This window comes from Mustela nigripes, chromosome 2 (assembly GCF_022355385.1).
Source record: "Mustela nigripes isolate SB6536 chromosome 2, MUSNIG.SB6536, whole genome shotgun sequence".
Lineage (NCBI taxonomy): Eukaryota > Metazoa > Chordata > Mammalia > Carnivora > Mustelidae > Mustela > Mustela nigripes.
The window spans coordinates 10,159,144-10,178,042 of record NC_081558.1 but is presented as its reverse complement, the minus strand read 5'-3'; the positions used below and the strand labels follow the sequence as shown (position 1 = coordinate 10,178,042).

At 42.1% G+C, this 18,899-nt stretch overlaps 1 protein-coding gene across 1 annotated transcript in view; it reads left to right on the top strand.

Annotated features, from left to right (window-relative positions):
• ADGRE3 (adhesion G protein-coupled receptor E3) overlaps positions 1–14,746 on the top strand; it is a 50,289-nt gene extending 35,543 nt beyond the window's left edge. The window contains exons 8-16 of the mRNA XM_059389226.1: positions 401–585; positions 3,241–3,408; positions 6,404–6,601; positions 6,879–7,114; positions 7,816–7,882; positions 8,101–8,192; positions 9,951–10,119; positions 11,405–11,500; positions 14,550–14,746. Of these exons, the coding sequence (XP_059245209.1) occupies positions 401–585; positions 3,241–3,408; positions 6,404–6,601; positions 6,879–7,114; positions 7,816–7,882; positions 8,101–8,192; positions 9,951–10,119; positions 11,405–11,500; positions 14,550–14,558 (1,220 nt within the window). The 3' untranslated portion in view covers positions 14,559–14,746. The remainder of the gene's footprint in view (positions 1–400; positions 586–3,240; positions 3,409–6,403; positions 6,602–6,878; positions 7,115–7,815; positions 7,883–8,100; positions 8,193–9,950; positions 10,120–11,404; positions 11,501–14,549) is intronic.
• The last annotated feature ends 4,153 nt before the right edge of the window (positions 14,747–18,899 follow it).

Sequence of the window (18,899 nt, the reverse complement as noted above, 5' to 3'; positions counted from 1 at the left end):
TCTTCATGATTGACCCACCTGGGGTCCCCCTCCTCCTCCCTCAAAATTCCATCTGCTTCTTATTCACCCTCCTCCGATCTTATTTTACAGCATTTTCTCCTAAAGCTATAGCCACGTCGGTTCTGACGCAAATCAGCTTAACCTCTCTTGGTTTGTCCAATTCTTCTCTTCCCCCAAGTTTTACCCCATTCAATACAAAAAAGGATTCAAGGCCATAAGCACAGTATCTGTCTCCGAAGTGAGGAAAGGAGAGACAGTGAGAATTTCTATTTCATTTGACCTTCATGTAGGTGACTACACGTGCATAGGTATGCCTGTGTGTATATCATGTGTGCGAGCGTGGAGGGTGTGGGCAGGAATGGTGGCCCTTTTGAAGACCCCCATTTTTCTGTTTTCTCAGGTCCCACGGCAATTGCCCTTATTTCCTATTCTTCCCTTGGAAACATCATAAACGCAACATTTTTTGAAGAGTCAAATGAGAAAGACCGAGTTTACCTGAACTCTGAGGTAGTGAGTGCCGCTATTGGACCCCAAAGGAACAAATCTCTCTCCAAGTCTGTGATTTTGAGTTTTCAGCACATGAAGGTGAGTCAGAGCTGCAATTTGAACTTGCTTAGGTGTCTTGGAGGTAGAGCAAACAATGTGCATACCCTCCCCAGCCAGTGTCTCTGGGCTGTCCTGTCCAGTACAGTTGGCTAGGAGCCTCACGCAACAATCGAACATTTGAAACATGCATCTGGATTGAGATTTTGAAGACTTAGTATTTCTGGATTTAGACTTGGTAGTTCCAGATTTTGAGGACTTCATAAGAAAAAAAAGCATGCAAAATATCTGTATCTCATTAATAATTTTTTAACATCTTAATTTTTTTTTCAGTGTTCCAAGATTCATTGTTTATGCACCACACCCAGTGCTCCATGCAATACGTGCCCTCCTTAATACCCATCACCTGGTTCACCCATCCCCCACCTCCCTCCCCTCCAAAACCCTCAGTTTGATTCTCAGAGTCCACAGTCGCTCACTCATTAATAACTTTCAAGGGGTGCCTCACTGGCTCAATCAGGCGAGTATGTGTCTTTTGATCTCATGGTCATGGGTTCGAGCCCCATATTGGGTATAGAGGTTACTTAAATAAAATAAAATCTTTTGGGACACCTGGGTGGCTCAGTTAGTTAAGTGCCTGCTTTCAGCTCATGTCATGATCTCAGGATACTGGGATCAAGCCCCATATCAGATTCCCTGCCCAGCAGGGAGTCTGCTTTTCCCTCGGCCTCTGTCCCCTCCCCCCTGCTCACTAATGCGCCCGCGCTCTCTCTCTCTCACTGTCTCTCAATTAAATAAATAAAATCTTTGAAAAAATAAAATCTTTTTTAAAAAATAATTTTATAATGATTGCTTATATTGATTTATATTGACAAACTAAAAGATAGCGTGTTTTCCTTAAAGATTTTTATTTTTTTTTTTTTTATTTGACAGACAGATCACAAGTAGGCAGAAAGGCAAGCAGAGAGAGAGGAAGGGAATCGGGCTCTCTGCCAAGCAGAGAGTTTGACGCAGGGCTTGATCCCAGGACCCTGGGATCATGAACTGAGCCAAAGGCATAGGATTTAACCCACTGAGCCACCCAGGCACCCCAAAGATAGTGTTTTGAATATAGTGGGTTAAGTAAAATATATTGCTAAAATTAATTTAAAACGTTTCTTTAGTTTTTTTCTTAATGTGGCTAGCAGAAAATTTCAGATTACACAAGTAGCTCACATGGAATTTCTCCTGAGCAGCATAATTCTAGTGCATGCGATTATTTTAGTTGGAGGTACTTCCAATTTTATGTCCATGAAATTTGAACTGAGACATGGTGTTCATTCCCACACAAAGGCCTGATATTAATTATTAAGACTACATAACTTGATCAGAAAAAAAATTTTATTGAATTCCTTCCTTTTCCCCTTCTCGGCCCAAACTCTTCAAGGCAGGAAGGTGTAGCCAGACCCAGATGTAATAAAATTCATCTGTTCCCTTGCCTTTCGGCTTTGTTGTAAAAGTAAGAGTTGGAAGCAATCCTGCCATTTGCAATATAACATGGACGAATCTTGAGGGTATTATGCTAAGTGAAATAAATCAGGCAGAGAATCACAGCTACTATATATTCTTATTTATGTGTAGAATTTCAAAAGGCCAAACTCACAGTCAGAACATATTTTTGGTTACCAGGGGTGGGGGATGGGAGGAAGAAAGTGCAGAAAGTCAAAGGTTTCTGCACAGTCAAAACTTCCAGTTACAAGTAGAATAAGTTCTGGGTATGTAACGCACAGCATGATGGTTCCAGTTAACAATACTATATTGCATACTTGAAAGTTGCTAAGAGAGTAGATTTTTAAGTTCTCGCCACAAAATAAAAATTGTAACTACATAAGGTGATGGACATTAACTAACTTCATGTTGCAATATACGCATATAACAAAAACTCAGGTTATATACCTTAGACTTACATAATTTATGTCAGTTATATCTGGAAAAAATAAAATTACTTCTTAATTTAAAAAAATATAAGAATGAGGGAGTGGGAAAGGTAGGTTTTTCTCTTTCATATGCAACCTAAGTATGGAATTTTTTATATATGGCACGGGGCAGTGGGAGTAGAGCAAGAAATCTGGAGGTGGTCTAGTGGATTATCAAAGGAGATATGGCCCCCCAACAGGAGAGTGTTTGACTCATCTCCTTGGCCCCATGAAGTGAAGCTCTGGAACCCCTTGGGACAAAAAGAACAGGTTAAAGGCTAATTCTATTCTCTCTCTTTATTTCTTTCCTAAACTTACCCTCTCGTTGCGTGAGCAATCTTTGTGTTGTAAGGGATCAGGGACAGAACTGATGGAGGGAAATCTGTCCTAGAGAATGTTTAGGAGAAAACTCTGTATGAGGCACAGACTTTTTTATTTATTTACTTTTTTATTTATATCTGACTTCCATGGTAGGGGGTAAAGTCCTGAAACCAATGACATCCAGAATAAAATTCTGGCTCCCAGAGAGACTTGATCTTGTTTTATGGTATGTGGAACCCCAAGAGAGCTGGGACTATGGGGAGCAGGTGTTCTGGCAGCCATCTTCTTCACTCAAAATAGAAATCACCTGAGTCACTTCTAAGCCATGTATCTCCTCGCTTACCTCCCGCCCCATGTAGATCCACATTCTTGAGGGTTGTCCCTCCCAAGGAAGAACATGATGGGCCTCTTTTACTTTCAGATGAAGCCCAATAAAGGAAAGGTCTTCTGCGTGTACTGGAAAAGCACAGGGGACCACGGCCAGTGGTCCAGGGATGGCTGTTTCCTGATACAAGAGAACGAAACTCACACCGTATGCAACTCCACCCACTTGTCCAGTTTCGCTGTCCTCATGGCCTTAACCAGCCAGGTACAATGTATACATTTAATTGTTCCAGCTAATCCTATGTGAGCTCCTACTGGATAAGTACTCTTTTAAAAGAAAAAGGGGAAAAAACACCAGGGACTCGAGTGAATGATTGCAGAAAGCATGCTGGTTTCCATAGAAAGGTCAGGGTGACATCTATAAGAATTAAACATTTGAGCTGCAGTCTGAATATTGAGTCAGGAGGGTTATAACACAGGTGAGCCTCGAAAACATCGTACTCAATGAAAGAAGTCAGACACAAAGGGCTACCTATTATTCCACTTATATGACATATCCAGAACAAGCAAACCTAGAGAGTCAGAAATTTACTTACTGGTTGCCAGGGGCTGCGGAGAGAGAGAAATGGGGGCAAGTGCTTAATGCGCATGGGATTGTATTTTGGGGTGATGAAGATATTTTGGTACTAGACATTGGTGGTGGTTGTACAGCATTGTGAATGTATCAAATGCCACTGAATTGCATACTTTAAAACTGTTAATTTCATATTGTTTGGATTTTACCTCAATGGGAAAGAAAAAAAAAAAAACATCCAGGAGAAGTCCTTAGAGAAAAGCATCCCAAGAAGAGCTGTGTGGGTAGATAAAGGTCCTGAAACAAACTTAGCGCGTTCCAGAAAAAAGTGTGGCGGGAGCAAAGTGAATGATGGGCAAGTGGAAGGAGACGCAGTTAAAGCGATGGGAGCAAGAAGAATGTGTCAGACCCCCAGCGCTATTGTTGGGAATTTAGGTTTCATTCGAATGCAGTGGGATGGCAATGGAGGGTCTGCATCCCAGATGCTGCGTATTTTTGTCACTAGAACATTCCTCTGGAACATTCCTCTGGCTCCCAGATTGACCGTATATCGTGACACAGCAGGAGCGGACTCGTAGAAAGATGATGGCGACCAGTATTTGGGTGGCAGGAGTAGAGGTGGTGGAAGACTGGACACAGATCCTCAAGGCGGGGTCAGAGGAGTCACTAATAACATAGGCTGAGTGACAGGACACAGGAAGTCCTGAATCCCAACCCTCTTCACAGAGATGGAGGTAGTACCCCCAGAATGACACCTGGGGGAATCTCTGACCTCTCATATCACAGAGGGCAGCAGGCAAGCTAAAACGGGTTTGAAAACATAAAACATACCTTTCCTTCATCATTACATCTATGAGCTGTGTATGGCTTTGGTTCATTTATTTTCATTGCCATATGATATTCCTTTGCATGGATATACTACAACTTATTTATCCATTCTACAGTTAACGTGCATCTAGGTTGTTTCCCATTGAGGGCTATTAGAAACAATGCTACATCTCGGTGGGGATGAGCTAGATGGGTGATGGGTATTAAGGGGGACACTTGCTATAATGAGCACAAAGTGTTGTATGTAAGTGATGAATCACTGAATTCTACTTCTAAAGCCAAGATTGCACTGTAGATCAACTAGCTAGAATTTAAGTAAAAATCTGAAAAGGAAAAGCAATGTTACTTTTCTGGGATGAGACATAGAAAATCCCTTGTGGGATCCCCCAGGGTAACAAGGAAGCAACATTCTCCAGATGGTGAAGCCTCTGCTATCATGGGTTTCTTAGTGACTGTGTGGAGTAGAGTGTATGTCCATCTGTACAAAGTTTAAAAACAGACAAGACTAAGCCATATTCCCAGGGGGTGCATATTTTGGTAGTAAGACTATAGACATAGACAGGAACTGCTTATCATAAAAGGATCATGGTTACCTCTGGGGGAGAAGGTGATTTGCAATTGGAAAGAGCTTCTGGAATAATGTCTATGGACTAATGATCTTACCAATCATTTAATAACTTTCAATCATGAGATACACTTATGTGTATGCTCTTTTCTGTATGTGTATTATATTTCACAATTTTTTAAGGTTCAAAAGGCAAAGGATTAAAAAGTTCTATAAAGTGACATTGAAACAACTGAAAATCCCTTTATCATTATAAGGGATGGCAACTATCATGTCCTACCTGTAAGTCTTAACTAAGTTTGCGTGGCTTGGCAGATTCCTGGCTCCTGTCCTTGAGGAAACGAGTCACCAAGAGCTGAATTATATAGATGTCTTGGTTTGGGATCTCCTAAAGGCAGATCCTGAGACAAAAATTTGAGGGCAAGTAGTTTCTTTGAGAGGTGACCCTAAGTCACATCAGTAGGACAATAGAGAAGTAAGACAGAGAAGAGAAGGCAGCCAATGAAGGATGTCTTAAAGAGAAAGTTACTCCCTCAGACAACTGGGACTCAATCCTTTTGGGTATTTCTGGGAGATATCACAGAACATGCATCTCAGAGTCTTCCCACATAAAGGTGAGGGAGCTGGGATGTTTATCCGCCAATGCCATAATTGTTATTGCTTGAGGGAAGCTTTCAAGGGGCATTCACATCATGGTACTTGTGACTCCTTCTGGCATGTCCAAGCATGTTCATATGGCAAGAGAAATATTCTCAGTCAGGGTCACTGGATTTCACAGAAAGCAGCTAAAGGGCAGATACCACTGGGTGTGAAGAAGCTAACAGCCTCTGCTACACAGGGTTTCCTACATCTCTTGGGTGCAAGACTTAGCCTAGCATATTCATTCATTTCAATGTGAGTCTGCTGTACAATGCAGAGCCTCTAGTAAATACAGAGTTGTGCACCTAAAAACTTATTAAGAGAATAGATCTTATGTTGTTTCTTATCACAGAAAGAAAAAAATCAAAGCAACACAGATCTTGGACGTGATGGATATGTTTATTACCTTGATTCTGGTGATGACATCATAGACATGTGCCTATGTCCAAATTCATCAAAATGTGTGCATTCAATAAGTGTAGTATTTTCTATATTAGGTATCCCTCAATAAAGCTGGTGGGGGGGACTTAGTCTGAAAGACACATCTTACACTCTATCATCGGGAATCATGCCTATGCTTGGGATGCCCCTTTCCATGAGGGAGGGGGATTAATCCTGGAGACTGACTATGATGTCCTCTTTGCTGGGTTCCAGGAGAAGGATCCCGGGCTGACAGTGATCACCTATGTGGGGCTGGGTATTTCTCTGCTGTGCCTCCTCCTGGCAGCCCTCACCTTCCTGCTGTGTAAAACCATCCAGAACACCAGCACCTCCATCCACCTGCAGCTCTCAATCTGCCTCTTCCTGGCCCACCTGCTCTTCCTCACGGCCATCGACCAGACTGAGATCAAGGTAATGACACTGTCACAGAGGAGCCCCTACTCTGCCCCAGGGGTGCTCAGTTCATAGAGCCATGCTGCAATGATACCTTAGTAAAATGGTCTTGGTTCCCAGGAAGGTTAGAGGCGTAAGTAGCCTATTTCACATTGACTGAAGAGCTAAAGGACAAACCCTCTCCTGACAACTCGACCATATCCTGAGAGTTTTTCCAATGGCAAGGTATGGGACAGGTCTTAGGGCCACTCTCCTCCCTGACAATCCTTCCTGGTGACACCATTCTCCTCCCCAGGTGTTGTGCGCCATCATCGCGGGTGCCCTACACTATCTCTACCTGGCCTCCTTCACCTGGATGCTGCTGGAGGGTCTGAATCTCTTCCTCACTGCTCGCAACCTGACGGTGGTCAACTACTCCAGCGTGAGCAAGATCATGAAGAAGCTCATGTACCCCGTGGGCTATGGAGTCCCGGCTGTAATTGTGGCCATTTCTGCTGTAATCAAGTCTGACCTTTATGGAACACCTGATCGGTGAGCTCAACTCTCACCCTGTGCTGTGGACGGTTTTAAGGGCAGGGTTAACGATGATTGGGATATCCACGTTGAACCCATTCTCCTTTCCTCTCAGCTGTAATAGCTCTAACTTCTTTCCCGGAGAGGCAGAGAAAGATGGCAGTAAGGGTGTGGAAGGTTTAGGGTGCCTGGGTGGCTCAGACTGTTAAGTGACTGCCTTCAGCTCAGGTCATGACCTCAGCGTCCTAGGATCGTAGTCCTGTGTCCCGCTGCCTGCTCAGTGGGGAACCTGCTTCTCTCTCTCCCTCTGCCACTACCCCTGCTCATGTTCTGTCTCTCACTCTCAAATAAATAAATACAATCTTTAGGAAAAAAAGAGTGTGGAAGGTTCTGGAAAGAAGGCATTTTGTGGTTAACTCCGAACTCCATCCTTCCCATAACTTGGGACCTTGAGTCCTTGAATCTCAGTGTCCCTGTTAGCAAAATGGGGGTAACAGTTGTCCCCACGGTCCCACGCTCACAATGCTGGTCTAAAAACCTCAGCAGGACGATGCTCGTAAAATGTTTAGTGTAGCTTTAACACATGGTAATGAACAAGCAAAACCTTCATTGTAATCCACGGACATTATCAGGAGATGCTGGATAAGCATTAGGAAAAGGTGTTCATTTCATGCACTTTCTCTGATCTTTCTTTGTGCCCCTTTTCCCATTGTTCCCAGCTGCTGGCTCAACCTGGACCAGGGATTCATCTGGAGTTTCCTTGGCCCTGTCTGCGCCATTATCTGTGTGAGTGAGTGTGTTTTTCCCAACTGAAGAAGAAGCACCAGGCATGCTGGGTGCCCCTTATTCTTAAGGGGCATGCATTTTCTCAGTTGTATGGGTTGATTTTCCACCTGCTACCAATTCAATCCCCCATGCAGGGAGGTGGGAATTGTGTGCAGTTTACAGCAGTCACGGTGCATTATTTTAACTTGTGTTCTGCATGAGCTGTGTTATTCCTGCAGGTGAATTTAGTTATTTTTCTCCTGATCCTTTGGATTTTAAAAAGGAAACTTTCCTCACTCAACAGTGAAGTGTCAACCATCCAGAATATAAGGTAAAGTGGGGTAAATGGTATTTTCTGATCCCCTCTTTTCTCTACTTATACCCCACTGGTCCTTTCTACATATCCACACACATACACCCACAACTAAGTTTCAGGAACTAGCAAAGCCACTACCATCTCCCAGGGTCATGGTTAATGAGAAGCTGTATTAGCTGTAGTACAGGCTAAGCTTTGGTGACAAAAAAGACCCTTAAAAAAGAGTGAAATAGAAGTTTATTTCATTTGCATGTCACAGTCCGGAGTTGAGCAGTCCAGGGCTAGCGGGGAAGCTTGACTCCACAAAGTAATCCAGAGACCTGAGTCTCTTTCCATTTTGTTGCTCCACATTCCCCAGGATGTTTCTTGCCAGTATCCCATCCACGGAAAGAAGGGGCATGTTCCACATCTGCCCGTATCTCAAGGGCTAGACCTGGACCACACAGAGACACCTACCTTCAAGGCAGGCCAGAAAATGTAGTCTCTAACCAGGTAGCCATGTGTCCTCGGTACAACTCAAAAAAAAGGAAGCATCCAGCTCTAAAACGAAGAAGAGGAGAATGGGGGAAAAACAGCAATTTCTGTCAAATAACACAAAATGCAATAGGTTTGGGAAGGATTTTGATTAAAATATATTTTGTATAAATAGCATGGAGGACTGGGGAGATGGAGAGGACAAGGGAGTGAGGGAAATTGGAAGGGGAGGTGAACCATGAAAGACTATGAACTCTGAAAAACAATCTGAGGGTTTTGAAGGGGCAGGGGGTGGGAGGTTGGGGGAACCAGGTGGTGGGTATTAGAGAGGGCACGGATTGCATGGAGCACTGGGTGTGGTGCAAAAACAATGAATACTGTTATACTGAAAAGAAATAAAAAATTTTTAAAAAGAAGTAAAAATTTTTAAAATAAATAAATTATATATATATATATATTGCATGATATTATTTCACGATATTTTGAACGATGAGGACTTTTCATTTTGCAGCATTCATTTTATGTGAACATGTAATTTGTTGTTGATTTCATCGTAATCACAAAAATAGTGCATTTGTTAAACCTTTTTTAAAGGTTTTTAAAATATATTAAGTAAAATCTGAAAGGTTAACCCCCTCCTTTCTTTGCTACTTCCACTTCTCAGGGAAGCCAGAGGTAACAAACTGAATGATATGTATAATATTTTCCCCAGACCTTTTTCTGGGCTATGAATTTTCGGTAGAACAGACGGGCATGCACCCAATAGCGTCACACTATGCAAATTGCTCTCCAACTAGCTTTTCTCACTTATGTATTACTATATATTCTACTTAGGGATATATAGAGACATAAGTAAGATGACCTTATATCTGAGTCTGCCTGGGACAGTCGGGCCTGTTGACCCATTGTAATTGTTAATTAGCACCACCTCTGCCTCAAAAGCCTCCCTGTCTATTCACCTATAAATGATATGATGAAAGAGATGAAGAGCATCCAGTTTTAGAATGCTTTATATATGCACTAATTTTGTTCTACATACTTTCCTACTTTTCATATGTTAAAATCCCACTTAATCTTGGCAACAACCCTGTGAAATAAGGTTATAAAGATGTTATAAAGATGAGGGAACTGAGTTACAGAAAGCTCAACTAACTTGCCCAAGTTCACAAGCCTGTTAGTTCTGCCTTGGATTTAAACCCAGACAGTCCTGCTCCAGAATCCTCACCATTGGAGACTACATAATAGGGTATCCATGGCCATTATTAGCTTTTTCACATCGTTGTGTATGACTCTGCTCAGGATGCTGACACTGAAAGCGACAGCTCAGCTCTTCATCCTGGGCTGCACCTGGTTCCTGGGCATCCTGCAGGTGGGTCCAGCTGCCCACGTCATGGCTTACCTCTTCACCATCATCAACAGCCTGCAGGGTGTCTTCATCTTCCTGGTCTACTGCCTCCTCAGCCAGCAGGTAAACAATGACCCCTTTTGTTATTGTCATAAAGTTAAGAACTATTTGGAGGTATGTGCTTTAAGGAACATTTAAATCTATGTTCTCTAAATTTTCATAGGAGCTCTGAGCCATGTGTAAACACTCTCCAATCTTCTCTACTCTAAGCTGTTCTTGATTGTAAGATACATCAATTTACTGACAGTTTTCAGAAAGTAAATAATTGCTACATCAAGGAAATATGTCTTTCTTCAGCTTTCCCACTTGTAATAGTCACCTATTGCTGGGTAACAAACGACCTCAAAAAATCTCCGGAGCCAAAACACAGATATTTACTTTTCTCATACTCAAGTCTGAAGGTTGATTGAGGTTCAGCTGATCTTGTCTGGGTTCAGCTTGGCTTGGCCCCAGAACACAGATCATGTTCAGATCTGCTCCTTGTGACTCATCCTGAGGCTTGGCAGAAAGGGAGCAGCAACCTAGGAAATGTTCTTCTCATGACAATAGCTGAATCACAAGAAAACAAGCCCTACAAGGCAAGGCCATTTCAAGCCTTGTGGTCTTTCTTGCATCACTTCCTGATACTCATCAGGAAAGTCATATGCTTAAACCCAAAGTCAAGGGCAAAGAACCTTCCACCCACCCTGAGGGTGTAATACTATGACAGAGGAGTGAGTAATTGAGATCCATAATGAAATGAAATCCATAATCTGCCACACCACTTAAATACATGAATTTAAACACATTTCCATGTGACAGTTTTTTCTCCATACTAATACGCTTTAATAGCTCTATGATGGCATTACATAATAAGTTAACTTTTCCAACATGTTATTATGCACATTTTCAAGTACCCAAAAAGTTAAAAGAATTATGCAGTGAACACATATATCCCAATCACTTCGATTACCTTTGTGCTATATTTGTTACCGCATTGTCCATCCATATATCCATTCTTCTATCCACTCTCCACTGCTAAGTCCCTGATAAACACTATTCTATTTTCTGACTCAACTAATTTGACTATTATAGGATCTCGTATATGTGGAATCAGACAGGGTTTGTCCTTTTGTGCCTGGCTTCTTTCACTCAGCATGATGTCTTCAAGGTTCATCTATGTTGTAGACCGTGTCAGAATTTCCTTCCTTTCTAAGGCTCCATAAATAATATTCCTTTTGACATATATACCCCATGCTGTAGGGAAAGGTTTTTTTTTAATAATGTCTTTATTCTCTTCCTGATTCACTGGTTTTTCTCTTCACTGATGTTAACAAAAATGATTCCAGTATTTTCTTTGATGTTCCAGGTCCGAAAGTGGTTTGGAGAGATCACGAAATCTAAATCTGAGTCTGAGGCTTATACACTTTCCACCAAGTTTGGCGCTGACTCAAAACCCAGTGAAGTAAGAGGGCTTGTGACTTACTCTAATGCTTCTCCCCCCAACACCCCAAATCCCCTCTCCCTGTCTTAGTATGAGCTCCCTTACCCAGAGGGAATGGAAAAGAGCTCTTCCTGATGATTTGACTTGCATTCCCCATTCTCACTGTATTGTTCCTCAGTGACTCTTCCCTGATCACTGATAGTGTTTAAGCTAGCTTATGTATATATTTTTGTCATACAAAGGAACAGGGGAAGACCTATCACCAGCCACTACCAGGAGACGTACAATCTCTGACATAGCACAGGGGTCATCATCCTCTGAAATCCTGCTATCCCGTAGAGAGGTGAATATAAGCCCAGTGGGATTGGTAGATACCATAGAAAAGAGAGGGACCCCACCCCAGCTGTTTACATAATTATAAGGAATAATGGAATCACCTTCCTGGGAAATGATATGGTCCTGTTAGAAAGAAGACCTCTGTGGAACTCAATGGCTAGTATCCATCCATTCTTCCATTGATTTAACTTGGGCTCAATGCACTACCTTGTACCTCTCCACAGTGGTCCTTTATTTATCTTTTTGGAAAAATGAGAAAATATCCTTCTTTAAGAAGGCATGCCCCTGTCCATCAACAGATGAATGGATCAAGAAGATGTGGTATATATACACAATGGAATACTATGCAGCCATCAAAAGAAATGAAATCTTGCCATTTGCAACAACATGGATGGAACTAGAGTGTATCATGCTTAGCGAAATAAGTCAAGCAGAGAAAGACAACTATCATATGATCTCCCTGATATGAGGAAGTGGTGATGCAACATGGAGGCTTAAGTGGGTAGAAGAATAAATGAAACAAGATGGGATTGGGAGGGAGACAAACCATAAGTGACTCTTAATCTCACAAAACAAACTGAGGGTTGCCGGGGGGAGGGGGTTTGGGAGAAGGGGGTGGGATTATGGACATTGGGGAGGGTATGTGATTTGGTGAGTGCTGTGAAGTGTGTAAACCTGGTGATTCACAGACCTGTACCCCTGGGGATAAAAATATATGTTTATAAAAAATAAAAAATTAAAAAAAAAATAATAAAGTATTAAAATTAAAAAAAAAAAAAAAAAAGAAGGCATGCCCCTAGATGAGCAAGTTGGGATCCAAAACTCATAATCCATAAAAATTTTCCCAGTCTCATTTGTATACTCCCATGCGTACACCCACTACATCTGCAAGCCAAGGAGTCTTAGAATGTGTTGTTTTTAAAATGAACAAAATTGAGAAATTTCCAAAATATTGTCTTCTACTTTCCTTGAGATAGTGTGTGATATTCTCAGCACTGGAAATACTTAGTCAATAAAAACTTATCTATCACTATTTGGAGGACAGAAAGGAAAATTCATTCTAAATCTTTGAAAAAGGACCAAAAGGAAAACATGACCAGGAAAAAAAGACTTAGGGCATGTCAAGCAATCAGAAAAAAATTTTATAAATATAAAGTTTAATCATTCCCAATAAGAGTAAAATTGTAAAAGGTGCTGGCTGTTGACTGTGACCTTTGAAAAACATCTCAGATAATCCAAAATAATTCCCAAAGCTTCCAGCACTCCAGTAACTGGAGATTTTTTATTATCATTACTTAACATTGTGGAAGTTGAATAAGATGCTTGTATCTTTGAAAGGGGAATATATATTAATTAACTGTAAGAAATACATTCACTTTAATTTTTTATATTTGTATCTGATTTTTTTTATTATGTTCAGTTAGCCACTGTGTAGTACATCATTAGTTTTTGATGCAGTTCAATGATTCATTACTTTGATATAACACTCACTTTAATTAAAAGAACTTCTTAAGCTTTTATTTTTCTAGGCACAGGATATGATTAAAAAGCTTAAAAAAAAAAATCCTTTCACTCTCTATGGACAAATTTGCCCTTGGTATAAATTTCGAGCTCTGTTCCCTAGAAACTTGCTAACCTTGAAAGGCCAGTTGTGTAACCAGGCAATATTGTTTGTGGAAAAGGTCATGTTTGACTGGGCAGGGAGTTCTGTGAATGAACCATAAGTAGTAGGAGAGGAATGATAGCTTTGGACTGTCCGCATACAATGACTCATTCCTCAACCAGGCCAAGAACCTCTATCTTCATGAGTTGCTGTAGGAGGTACTGATTTTCTTGTGGGACTTGGGGCTTTTAAACCAAGCTGTAACGTGTGGGTGGTTAAAAACCATATTTGTTGAGTTCTATAATGCATCAAGATACTGTAGTAGGCAACGGACCTACAAAAGGAACAAGACCAACACAGTCTCTGCCTTCATGGGACTTTCTTCATAGACAAAAACCAACTTAAATTCTGGAGCAGGATACGGTGCCTGAAATTTTATAAAAAGAATTCTTCATCTGGGATTTTTGAGAAGTCCTCCCATATAAGCTGCAAAAGTCCACACCTGACCTAGGATTCCAATATGCTAGATCGTGTCATCCTTGAATGCTGGATGGAGCTCTTGTCACTAGGGACTTACTAACAAACTCTGAACAAGCCATAATAACTCAGTTTTTGACCAGTCTGATCCAGTTCAGATGCCATGTTAACCCTCCAAATGACCCCAAGATCATTACCATCTAATTGTAAAAACAAAAAACACACCCACCAGCAACAGGACAGACCCCACTGTGCTCATTTAAGAGAACAGAGGTGGCACTCTGATTCCTAGAAACCTCTTCCCCCTCCCTTAAAGCTCCCCACCCCAAATCGGCTTGCTTACCAGTCCCTTAATTACCCAAACCCTATAAAACCCTAACAATGACCTAATTGGGGAAAAGGTGCCTTCAGAACGTAAGCTCTCCCCCTGCTGTTCTCTGGCCATTGAATATATCACCTGCTTGCCATCAAATACTGTTTTTGTTGTTTGGCTATTTGGTGAATGGTATTGAGTCAGCACAGAACCTACCCCTTCGGTAACATTCTTCCAGTTCTGCTCTTTCTTTCTCTTTTGTTGTTGGTGGTGGTTTGTTTTGTTTCATCCTTACATCTACCTTTAATCTAAACACCTTCTGTGGGTGGATGTTTTTCCAGAGCAAGTGAAGAGAAAATATTCAGACTAGAACATTCAACTCCACGTGGAAAGTCACACCCCAGGATCTGATTGGCATGGTGAGGAATAAGGCTGAAGAAGACAAGGGAAATTATTATGGAAGTCATCCTTGGAAGGGAAAGATTTAGCCTTTACTTCCTGAAATGTTGTGCTCTCAATAAATGTGTATTTCATTGGATTTCTCTTCACTGTCATGTGTTCAGCCAGTTCTTGCCCAAATAATGGGCAAATACTCCCTTGATGTTTTGTACACAAGGAGGCCCCTTCCAAAGCCTTTCCTCACATTCTTACACTCACTCATCCTGACCTTGCTCTTTAAACTCATCCAATCATTCAGACCATCAGTTTCACCCAAACCATCAGATTTATCTCCTTTCTTATACAGGCTAAATCTCATGATCAACCATGTCAAATGATTTTCTTCCATACTTTCAACACCTTGCTCCCTCATTCTGATTCCATAACTACCTGGAAACACCTCAATCCAGAAACAATCCAACAATGGCAGGACTTCAGATTATCTGCTCAGCGGTCTCCACCAAACATATGCTCCTTATTAACAGAACCATCGTTGTTTGCAGACTTGGGACAGCAATATGCTTGGACACGGGGACCAGATGAGATTGGTTTAAGCCCAATTAGTCTCAGCTAGAAGTGATACCCCCATCAGGGACATCTGACAATGTCTGGAGACATTTTTTGTTGACATGACTAAATAAAGGTGGGGAAGGCTACTGGCATCTAAAGTCCAGGGATGATGCTAAACATCCTACAAGGCACAAGACAGCCCCTACATACACACAACAAAGGATTATCAATCCCTAAACATCAGTAGTGCTGAGGCCAAGAAACCCTAGCCCAAACTAACCACAGAAACTGTATTCCTATTTCCTAGAAATTGTTGTAGGATGGGTGCATTTGGACCAATTCTAGATAATGAGATATAAGAAATGCCTACTGGAAAATACCTTTTCTCCTTGATAAAAACAAAGACAAATCAAGAAAAGCCTGCTCATGTCTTCCTGTTTGGGGCTGTTACACAATAATATGCTTGGAGAGAAGGTACCATGTAAATACTGAGGATGGAAGAGTGAAAAGATGAAAATAATCTGGGCTTTCATGACATTGTTGAGCAGCTCAATCAAACCTTGGACTTCCTCCTCCTATCTCTCCTATCAAGCCTTATTTTTAAGCCACTTTGGGTCAGGTAATGGCACTTGCAGTCCAAAGCATCCTTCTTTATGAACAAACCACATCTCTTAACCACTTCTCCATCAGGGCAGTGAGATCCCAGACTCACTCATCTTGGAGTTATTATAAATCTGTGCTTTCTGATCTAAACAAGACTTTCCATGCTACCTGGAACTTGCTCTTCTTATCCTTAGTCAACTTCCCCTCATGGAAGGTTACAGTTTTTCACTTCCTCCCTCAATCCTCATCACCTTTCTCTTTATGTGAGGCAGAAGACCTGTCTCCTACTTCACAGAGATAATAAACACCAGCTGATGGAAACTACCTCAGCTTCCTAATATTCTTTACAAATATCCACATCCATACCCACCCTTGCTTCCTTTCCTCAAGTCAATGCCCATAGTCCTCTCTTCCATTCTTCTACAACAGCAAAGGACTCTCTCCTCTTGTTTAAGGTTAATCCTTCCATCTATACTTTGCTCATCCTCTCCTGCCTGTTTGGGGACTTTTCTCCACTGGTACCTCCTCGCTCTGTCTTGAGTCTTCCCCTTCTCTGACGTCCTCTCTCCTGGTTCTCCCAGTGGTATTTAAATATGCTAAAAAGAGGTCAGGGAACTTTTTCTGCAAAAGGCCAAATAACAGATATCTTTGACTTTTCAGGGTATATATGTGTGTGAGTTCCCCTTAGAAATATAACAACCATTTCTAGCTCACTGGCCATACAAAAACAGGCTGCACTCAGGATTTGACGCCCGCCCCCAACCAAGCTATAGTTTGTTGGCTCCTGTGCTAAAGAAAGAGAAACAATAGATGTTTCTCAAATGGCCACTTGTACATTTCTCAATTCCTCTCTACACCCTACACTAACATATCTACTTCTTCTTTGAAGCAGAAGTCTTCTGGGACCAATGACAGCTGGGTAAGAATGAGGGTTGTATCTCTGGGAGATCCCCAAAGGAAAATCTGGGGTTGAAATGTCTCCACTGTGGAGACAGGTGGAGAGTCCCAAGATAAGCTGAAGAGTTCTCTAGACTGAAGACTAGACACCAATCATTCCAGGAAGAGTCTGGCACACAGGGGTCCATGGACCTCCTGGGATAGGCCAGCAGCAATCCCGTGTGTGTGTGTGTGTGTGTGTGTGTGTGTGTCTCCCCATGTGTGTGTGTGATCCCTCTTGTCTCCAAGAGGAATTCTTCTCCCAAATCTAGAAGGGAGCAAGGAGGTGCCAAGGAGATGGAGAATCCATCTCCTTTTCTCCATCTCCTTCCATCACTTGAGAAGCTGCCCCTGCTTAAGAGTTCTCAACCCCCAGGTTTGAGCCCCAAAAAGAAATGACAACATTGAGGGGTCTTAGCAAATGGAAAAAGGATGGACCAGTATAACTGACACCTATCAAACAGAGCTGCAGGAGTAGGTAGACAATTTAAAACGAGGTAATTCCAGTAAGAATTGAACTCAATAAAATAAGAACATAAGGAGATTTGAGTACAGCACCAAAACGCTTTATGGAACTAAACAAAAATGGAATAATTAAAAAGGGAAATTTTTCTGGTTGAATTAAAGAAGAGTGTGGTCACTGTCAGGAGCCTCATTAGAAGACGACCACGTGGAAGAAATCTCTCGAAGCAAATAGCAAAATGCCAAAAGACGAAAATTAGGAAGGAAAAAAAAAAAAGTTCGTCTGAGAGTCCCAGGAGATCTGACATGAGAATAATAGAGGGTTGGGAAGAGGAGGCGGCAGGCATTCTAGTTCCTTCTACCCAAAAAATCCTCCCTGCTGCAATTACCTCTCTTTCTCCCTTTCTCTCTCTCTCCCTCTCTGTCTCTCTCTTCACAGTCAAAATTCTAGAAAAGTTGTTTATGCTCTGCTGTCCCCACTTCCTCCCACCCCCTCACTGCTCAGCTACTATGGTCTCATTTCTGCCTCCAACACATCCAGGAATGGCTCACTTTCCCAAATGCGTCCTCAGTGTTAAGGGTGGAGGTTTCTCATTCTCTTCTAACTTGACATTTGGGTCACAGTTGACTCCACTTGTCCTCTTTATTTTATAATCAAGTATTTTTTCCAGGTTTTCCAGATTTATTTTTATTTTTTCCAGGTTTTTTTTTTTCCAGATTCATTGGCACCTCCTTGCTTCCCAATCTCCTCACTCCCCATTTTAATTAACAGATAAAAGTTGTACAATATTATGATTTGATCTGCATATGCATGATCCCCTTTTCTTCTGGAAGCTTTCTCTTCTCTTGGTTTTCCTGGGATTGCGTTATCCTGTAAGGGCGGTCAACTCATCCCAGTCTGCCCAGCGCTTGCCATCTTTAACACTGAGAGTCCCATGTCCCAGGAACCCCTCCATCCCAGGCAAACCAGAACCACAACACAAGCCCGTCTTCTCCTGTTCCAGAGTGTCTCAATTTGGGTTCCCCCAAGAGCAAACACTGAGACAAGGATTCAAGTGTAAGCAGTTTATTTTGGAGATAAACTAGGAAACACCAGCAGGAGGGTGAAGAAGTGAGTCAGGGAAAGGAAGGCAGCCAGTACAAGATGTGTTCAAAGATTTGTTATTGAGCAGGCTACCACAGTAGGCAATGAAGGTTCAATCCCGGGGTTGGGGTGGAGGAGGCTCTGGGTAAGCACAGGGGATACACCTCAAACTCATCTCATCTGAGGGGTGAGGGAGCTGGGGGATGTGTACACAGAGTCCAGGCTGTGGTTGAGAGCTCTTCCAGAAAGCATTTCTTTGCTGGCACTTCTCACTTGCCATGTGCCAGACCAGGAGGACTCTGGTGGCAAATGCTGGCCATTAGAAGTAGCTGAAAATGTGAGGATCAAGGACCTAAGTATGCCATGACCACCACATCTGCTGTACACAAGATTCCATTCTTGAACTTCAGCAAGAGTTCATGAACCACCTAAATCTAAATGCCTTCAGGGGCACCCGGCTGGCTTAGTTGGCAGAGCATGTGACTCTTGATCCCAGAGCTGTGGCTTCAAGCCCCACACTGGGTGTAGAGATTACTTAAAAATAAAAAAAAATGGGGCACCTGGATAGCTCAATGGGTTAAAGCCTCTGCCTTCAGCTCAGGTCATGATCCTGGGATCAAGCCCCCGCATCGGGCTCTCTGCTCAGCAGGGAGCTTGC